Here is an 8,944-nt window from a genome sequence, read left to right on the forward strand (position 1 = left end):
CGAAGAAATCAGCTGATTTCAGGTCAGTGAAAAGAAAAAAAAACACACCACAGTAACTTCAAACAGGTTTTTTATAATTGTACAATTTCTATAAAACAAAGGGTAGCTGACAAACAGCCCTCAGCATGTCGTACTGCATCAGGAACTGGTATGAAAATCATCAGACTCATGACGATAACGATTGTCAGGACTGGTGAAGCTCATCTTCTGGTAGAATAACAACAATAATAATTATAATTATAATACTGGCAGACAGATTCAGTCTCTCAGCAGGGACAGTAGAGGCAGAAAAAGACTGTGCTTGTTAACAACATGTGCTTCTCAGGCGTCTTTGTTTCAATCTAACTGCAGCTAACGGGGGGGGGGTTCAATTTAAACTTCAAATTCATTAATATACACATCTGTAAGTCCGTCCTGAAAACATCATCCAAAACAAAAAGAGAAAAAAAACACTGTTCGTGTTCAACCGCTCAGGATGGAGACGTCACTCTTTGATGGAGATTTTTTTTTTTTTTTTTTCATACGAAGCTTTATGTCAACATTATATACAAAAGCAGTTCAATTTCATATCAGTACCTAAGCTAACACACTCTCACACACACACCAACGTAAAGGATAAGGCTGAAATTTTTCTCATTGTCAACAAATCACATGAAAAGACTAAAAACATTGATTTTTATCCAAGTAAAAGTATTCAAAGTGCTCTGTTGTTGTCCAAAAAGTATTAAAAACACATTAATGTGCCACAATAGAGCAACAAATGTGTATTAATCCGCAGCGCAAAATAGTCCCCAGCAAGCGCCCAGCTGTTTTTTTTTTTTTAAATAAACGTAAATATTTTGAGGTTTTTAAAGATTTATATCTTCATTAGGAAACAGGAAGTCGTATTAAGAGACAAAACATCGTTGTCTTTGTCTCTTCGTGGGATTTGTTGACAGTAAGACAAATACAGGAAATCATCAGCATCAAAAGGAAAAGAAAAGAGTGGAGTGAGACACCATGTCACCAAAATAAAAGCATCTGCATAATGATCCCTCACGCAGAGAAAACTCCAAAACTAAACCGCTCACATTATGCTCGACATTAAATAATCAGTTCACCACAATTACAAAAATAAATTTGGTTTCTAGTGGTAACGAGACGTGCAGATAGTTGTGGTTTGATTCGTCCAGGTTCTGAGATACTGAAAATCATTAACGACAGTCACAGCAATTACAGACTTTATTTTCTCCATTAATCAATTAAATGAAAATAACTAAAAGCCCAAATTAACTTCTTCAGACTTCCTGTGTTCAGACCAACAGAAACATAAAACCAGCAAATATTCATATTCAAGAAGCTGAAAACAGTGAATTTTAAATTTAAAAAAAAAACATGATTAAATGATTAATTAATTATGAAAATAGTTGATAAATTTTATGTCAATCAACTAATTTCAATTCTAATAACACAAAGATACAAAATAAATGAACCATAAAAACCCAGATAATTACAGAATAACTGCAACTCTGACAAAACAATCTCACTTCAAGGTCCATTTAGTAGCTGTTCTGGAGCTTTCAATCACTTCACATGATCTTCTTTAGCACAGAGAGTTTGCCCAGTTATTATGAACTTGAAAATATTTGAATTTACTTTATTCTTTTTTTTTTTCCTGATCAACGTTGACGTAGAAGTTCATTCTTGATCTTGGAAACAATATCTGACAAAACACTGTCACCCTCAGGTCCATTTAGTAGCTCTTCTGGAGCTTTTGATCACTGATATTTGGCACATTGTTTCTGCTTCCTGCCTCGACTTGACTATAAAAATGCACCAAAAAAAAAAAACAAAAATCCAATATCTCCCAACCTGGACAAACCCGTGTGACTCAGCACCACTAGGGTTCATTTAAAAAAAACTTATTTTGTAATTCTGGTGAACTGTTGCTTTAAAATCATAAGAATATCAGGATCTACTAACACAGGATATGTGGTAAAGGAAACCAAATGAAAAATTAAATCGACATCAAGGCACTGGACACGTTTGAGGACAATGGCACATAGCTGGTAGGTAGACAAACAGAGGGGAGGAAAGTGGTCAAGGCCCTGTGTTATTTTACATTTAAGTGCTGGCAGTATTTGTACCATCATGTATTAGATAATAATAAATACCACGACGAACTGAGGAGACCTCAAAAGAGCTTTTCATCGCCGCAGGAATTTGGTCTTTGTGGAGAATCTGGGCTCGCATGATTCGACATTTAGAGCTGCCCAGGTGGGAAATAGGTGTCAGTTTGGTCCCCGCCGGCTACCCTGGTCTACGAAGTGTTGCACTTCAGGTCGGGATAAAAACATGGGAGTCGAAACAGTGCAGGAGGCCGTTCAAGGGCCACAGGAAAAAAAAGAAAAATGCATAAATCTCCTCTTTCAATCAAGTCTGCACAAACCCTGTGTTCCTCAGTGGGTACATCCCAGTTCCCTCACCTGATCCTGACCCAGAAACTGATCCGGTTCGACATCATTTAACTTTTTGTTTTTGCTTTAAGGAAGAAGGATCCACGAGACCAGGATTTGATTAAAGGCCAAGTAGGACCAAAATCTCCTCGCCATTCATTTCTATGCAAAACAGGATGAGAAACGTTTGCCTCCGCCTTCACTTCAATCTGATTCTCCATCAGAAAACATTATATAATAACTTCTGAACAACAATCGTGGATATTTTGACAAAGAAAACACTTGAAATCTTTCAGGAGCTGGAAGCGACGTATGTCTGGCAGTGTTGTTTGAAAAATGACTGAAGCGATTAATCAGCCAAGTAATTTTCTGTCGATGGGGGATGTCGTTAGTTTTGCAGATATTTGGTCACAAAACAAATTAAAAGTTTGACCTGATGACGGCGCTTCGTGGAAAGTTATTATAATAAATCCCGAGGGGAGAAACGACGTCTGTCTCGAGTTTCATGGAAAAAAAAAACATCCAGTAGTTGTTGAGATATTTCAGAACAAGTCAAACACGTCGACCTGTCGGCGGCTCAAAGTCAGTGGGAGTCACCTTCTGGGGGCCGTGAACGTCTGGACAAAATTTCATGACAATCCACATGATGAACCAGCCGACAGACGCCAACGAGGGGAAACGTAGTGAAGGGAGTTGAGATGTACCCAGTGTGATTTCCTCTTTCCTGGCGATTATTGAAACGACGAAACGTCCTCTGGAGGCTGTAAACTTCACGTTCCAGCCACAGTTCTTCAAAATCAAACAGCAAAATCCTAGTTTGTGCTTCGGTTGTTAAAATCAAGCTCTACTGCGTGTACCTTGTCATGTGTAGTCATCTACGCGTGGTGGAAGTCAAATATTTGGTACAACAACAAGCCAAAATCATAAAAAGGTTAAAATTACACGTAGCTTTCTTAACGGTCTACTTCATTTTGTACAAACAGTTAAAAATGGCTTTTTTTTAATTATTATTATTATTTTTTTTTAAGACAAAACGAGTCTCAGAGGCGCGTCGCTATGCCATGCAGAGACTAAGTACCGAGGTCGGTTTGGATTTAAGCACCCGTGAGTAGAAAGAACGAACCGTGGTGTGAGTTAACACAAGCATGCAGACCCAGAACCAGAACTGGTCCGGATCGAATCCTTCTTCAGCCACAGTTCCAGGGAGCAACTGGTTCGGCTGCAGGAGTCAGTCCGGGGCAGTGCAGCTGCTCCCATCAGTGTGTTGTTTTTTTTTTGTTTGTTTTTTCTGTTTTGTTTTTGTGTTTTTTTTTTTGTTTTGTTTTTTTGGAAAGAGCTCGGAGCCTCCAGCCTGGAGTCAGAGGAGGGAGATTCTGTACATGTTCCCACATGAAGACGGTGCGGAGCCACAGATGTTCAATATTAAATAACTAAAAAAGAAATAATCACATAAATAAATTAAAAGTGGTGGAATGTAACTAAGAATATTTATTCGTGTACAACAGAGGGAAATATTGTAAATTTATTTGGCAGCTTTAGTTCATTTAGATCTTATAAAATATGAAGCTTTGTTATAAACTACCAACAACTATCTTCATGGTTCAAGTTTCTCAAATGTGAAGATTTCCTGCAAGTTATTTTCTTTATTTTATTTTATTTTTTAAAACAAGCATTGGGTTCTATGGCTTGTTGTGATTCTCAGTATTTTCAAAATTAAACCAAACAATCAATCAAACAATTAATTGAGAAAATAATCAGAAGTTTAATCTATAAAAGGGGAAAAAAAATTAGTTTGAACCAACTACAACAGTAATACACTTTTACATTGATGCGTTAGTGGTAATAATGATCCATAATAATGATGTAATAATAGTAGGGCCATTTTTCTGCATTGAATACTTATAATTCTTTAAGTACATATTTCTTATTATACTTACATACTTACTAAAGTAACATATTCAATGCAGGATTTTTACTTTGTGGTATTAGTACTTTAAAGAATCTGAATATTTTCACCACCACTGAAAATATATAGAACAAGAAATTATAAAAACTCAACATTACATTATAAATGTTTTACACTGCAGGAGTGTCATTTGAACAAAGTAATAATCTTAAGTTAATTTTACTGCAGATTTAGACGTGAGTGTTAACATATCCCACTTATTCACTGCAGCACTGTATCTATGAAATACTTTTAAGTACAATTTAATTTCCTTCAACAGACTTCCGCACTATTTTAAGCCGGATAAACCGGAGCTTTCCGAAAAATTTGAATTTCCTCAGTTGTAATTACGACTTTGATGTTGACGTGAACATTGACGAGCAGTAATTACAGAAAATTATTTTTACTAATTATTGTTTTGTTTCTATATTTTCTGTAGTTTATTGATGTGATGATTGATTTATTTATTTGATATTGAACACTTGGCTCCATCACTGCAAACATCCACGCTGCGTCACGACCAAGTCTCTACACCTCCACCTGAAGAGTGCACCTCACAGAGCAGGAACCCTGCGTCGCTCCGGGGGGAGGAGGGGAAGTTAAAAGTTCAGGCGCACAGTCGGAGGTGGGAGGGTAGAGAGTCGGTCAGAAGGTTTCCGAGTCCTCCGAGTCGTTCTCGGTGGTTCCCTCGCTGGAGGGTCCGGAGGGGTTCCTGGGGCTGCGTGGCCCCCGAGGGCCGGTGCCCGGGCCTTTACCCCCCTGGTGGGGCAGCTGCCTCAGCAGGGAGCCTGGGGAGGGAGCCCCGGAGCTGCAAGGGGAGCAGAAAGGCATCATGGTAGCCAGAATGAGAGCCAGACAGTCAGCCACCTCTCTGCTAGGAGCACAAGCCAGAGCAGGGGTCAGACCTGAGGTAGAGAGACAGAGAGAAAGACAGAGAGAGAGAAAAGAGAGAGAGGAAGGAGGCAGGGAGGGAGGGCGGGAGGGAGAGGGACAAAAGGGAGAAAGGAGGGCGAGACGTGGACGTGGAGGAAGCGAGGAAGGCAAAGCAGAGACAGGAGCAGGAGACAGAAGGAGGGACGGAGCAGCATTCCATTAGTGTCCAGCCAGCTGACATGAGGAGGGGGGAGGGGCTCACAGGGACGACCACAGCTGACGTCTACCACTAACGAACAAACACATTTAATTAAAGTCCAACTGAAATCACATTTAACCCCCCCCCCCCCTTTTTGCAGTTTAAAATGATGTGTATTCTATATATGTTGAGTTCATTTGGGGTCATATGACAAAGGCTGAGGAGTGTTACACTGTAGGGATCAAGAAGACATGTGCTTTTCCCCTATTGCCTTTGTTTTTCCCCTGTTGCCTTTGCTTTTCCCCTATTGCCTTTGCTTTTCTCTTATTGCCTTTGCTTTTCCCATTTATATTCTAATTCTTTTGTAGATTCATTCTTGTTTTGGCACTCCTATGACTCCATATTACAGAGCAGATATGTTTTCAGACTTAATTTCAGTTGGACTTTAAAATGTCTAATAACACAAAGCAAACAAGCAGCAAGGAAACAGTTTAAATCAGAGTTCCCACAGTCGCCCCGAGGTCAAACTCCACGTCTTCATGACTCTGAAGATTTAATTCCCTTCAGATCCACTGAGAAAACTTTTAACCCCCACCACCTTCACTCTTGGTGAGTATGGAGTGAAGTTTGAAGGATTTAGTGACTCCAGGGGGAAACTGTGTGAGGTCACAGCTTCGGTTTGGTCTGAAAACCAGTTAGAAAGAAGTGAGTCAGGCCACATTAGCTGCTACTAACATAACACACCCAGATCTCACTTCAGTTGCATCATGGGTAATGTAGGCACCAGGTTTTGGCAAAGAATGAAGAAGGTTTTGACCTTTTTTTTGTTTTGAGTTTGACAATGTTATAGGAGCTCAATGCTAAATCAGTGCTGTAAATTATTATTGATAATTAGAGGCTGAATTTTAACGAGGTTTTTATGGAGTCATTACATTGTTGAACTAATAACGTGAAAGACAATGTCCCCTGTTCATGTCCAGCAGGAAATCTTTGTTGCTCTCCATCTTTCTCCTCCTCCTTTTTCTTGTCACGTCTCTACTCTGAGCAGTGGGAACCCTTTTTAAAGACACATTCATTTGCAGCGCACACAGAGAAACCAGACTGAAACACTGAGCTCATGCTGGAACGGAGGAGACCAGTGACAGTGGCGTGCAGCTTCATCACAGTAAGAGCCTGGATCGGATCAGACCAGAACAGACCGGACCAGGTTCATCCTACCGTTCTCATCCACCGTCTGAACGTTGGCTCCTCGGGACAGCAGCTCCTGGACCGCCTGCTTCAGACCGCTGCGAGCTGCCAGGTGGAGAGGACTGACGGTACAGACGAAAAGAAAGAACTATCATCGTACTGTGTCTGTCCTGCTGCTGCTTCAGTATAAAGAGTGAAACTTGTAATCTTACGTTCTCTACATGGATCATTTCTAATGCATCAAATTACAGTGACATTAAATTCTTTTTGCTCGGGACAGAGGATACTCACGTCTGCAGCGCTGCATTTGTGGCGTTTATGAGCGCAGTGTCAGACAGTTTCTCCAGGATCAACAACACACAGTCTTCTTTTCCCTATAAGGACGAGATGTCAGGCTTAAGAAAAGTCTTAAATGTCCTTTTTACCGATTTATTGTGTTTGATTTCAGCAAAAAATGGCTGTTAAATCCTCAGTACTTTTGTTCCAGACATCTGATGATTTCCTATGTGGACCTTATATAAATTGGTTATTTTTTAATTGATTAATCCAATTAAAAGGAACTATGTGGCTACTAGGGTAGGATTCATGACTGGTGGTTTTCTTCTGCACAGTTGCAGCTTAAAATCCCATTTGTCTTGCTTTCGCTGTTTTGATTTATTTATTTTTTATTATCAAAGTCCATTATGTCCCGTCTGACATTTATAATATAGATACTAACATGTTAATATGCTGGCAATATTTGTTTTACTGTTGCATTCATGTTGCTGTTCTGTACACTGTACCTTGTGAAAAAAAGATACTTAAAAATAAAAAATATAAGTAAAAAAGAAAAGAAAAAAAGAATAAAAAGTTTCAAATATGGATGTATTGTACATTTTTTGCCAAGACTATTTGAAAATATATATTTATTTCATGTGAATAGTTGCAGTCACGATTTATATTGAATGTTTATATATAGAAAATAATGTTTCATGAAGCATTTTATTAGAAATGTGAAGCTGTCAAATATGACAGCTCATAATGAAACAGTTACAAAACTAATTAGTGTGAAACTGACAGCAACTATGAGCCTCATAGCTGACAAATAATATATTTATGCCTTACTATGCCATGACTTTTTATTCCTGACTTCATGAGGTTCAAGGCTGAAATGTGAATTTTTACTAAAGCATCATAACAAATGAATAACATAGAAAACTGTTTAGTAAACTCTGTACAGACTCATTTCCCATAAAGGAGAACGGGACACAACCAAAAATGATGCTTGAATATTACTTTAACAACAGGAAAAGAGGCTTACATTAAGTTTATTTTGTTCATAAAACTGAGGGTTATTGATATGTTGACTGACAGAGACGATGACCAATCGGTTTGTGTGCAGGTCTCACTGAAACAGTGGGAGGTGGAGTTTCTTAAACACATTGGGATTAAGACAAAAAGTATTTAAAGTGGAGGTGGACGCCCCCTTGTGGACACTTACATTACTGCAGGATAGATGCAGGGCGGTGTTGCCATCTTTGTCTGTCAAACTGAGGTTGGCGTTGGCGCTGGTCAACAGCAGCTCTGCAGCACAAAACAGAACATATATGTAAAATTTAAACTAGAGTTAAATATTGTGAAACAACAAAAACACACTGAAGTAATAAGGCCATCAGCCAAGGAAAAGGTGTAAGTACCGAGAGCCCCGACTCTGCCCTTCTCAGCAGCCATCATCAGTGGAGTGTGACCTGATTGGTCCACAGCATCAACAGGTGCATCATGTGAAAGGAGCAGCTGGACACAGTCGACGTGGCCCGCGAACGCCGCACCATGAAGAGGAGTCCTGCAGGAGAGAAGGAGGATTGAAAACAGGATAGAGCAGAAAAGTGACAATATAATGTTTTATGCCTTACTATACTATGACATTTCTATGCCTTATTATACTATGACATTTTTATGACATTTTATGCCTTAATATACTATGACATTTTAANGAAAGGAGCAGCTGGACACAGTCGACGTGGCCCGCGAACGCCGCACCATGAAGAGGAGTCCTGCAGGAGAGAAGGAGGATTGAAAACAGGATAGAGCAGAAAAGTGACAATATAATGTTTTATGCCTTACTATACTATGACATTTCTATGCCTTATTATACTATGACATTTTTATTACCTACTATATTATGACATTTTTATGCCTTACTATACTATGACATTTTTATGACATTTTGTGCCTTACTATACAATGACATTTTTATGCCTTATTATACTATGACATTTTTATGACATTTTATGCCTTACTATACTATGACATTTTTATGCCTTA

General features: G+C 39.0%; 1 protein-coding gene across 1 annotated transcript in view; it reads right to left on the minus strand.

The window, feature by feature from the left end:
- Nucleotides 1-3,752: 3,752 nt before the first annotated feature.
- The window catches only part of ankrd44 (ankyrin repeat domain 44), a 41,824-nt gene continuing 36,632 nt past the window's right edge, over nucleotides 3,753-8,944 (minus strand). The window contains exons 24-28 of the mRNA XM_022740247.1: nucleotides 8,317-8,462; nucleotides 8,121-8,203; nucleotides 6,932-7,014; nucleotides 6,671-6,762; nucleotides 3,753-5,285 (exon numbers count right to left, since the gene is read on the minus strand). Coding sequence (XP_022595968.1) covers nucleotides 5,026-5,285; nucleotides 6,671-6,762; nucleotides 6,932-7,014; nucleotides 8,121-8,203; nucleotides 8,317-8,462 — 664 coding nt within the window. The 3' untranslated portion in view covers nucleotides 3,753-5,025. The remainder of the gene's footprint in view (nucleotides 5,286-6,670; nucleotides 6,763-6,931; nucleotides 7,015-8,120; nucleotides 8,204-8,316; nucleotides 8,463-8,944) is intronic.

This window comes from Seriola dumerili, unplaced genomic scaffold (genome assembly GCF_002260705.1).
Source record: "Seriola dumerili isolate Sdu_G_001 unplaced genomic scaffold, Sdu_1.0 BDQW01000052.1, whole genome shotgun sequence".
NCBI classification, from domain to species: Eukaryota; Metazoa; Chordata; class Actinopteri; order Carangiformes; family Carangidae; genus Seriola; species Seriola dumerili.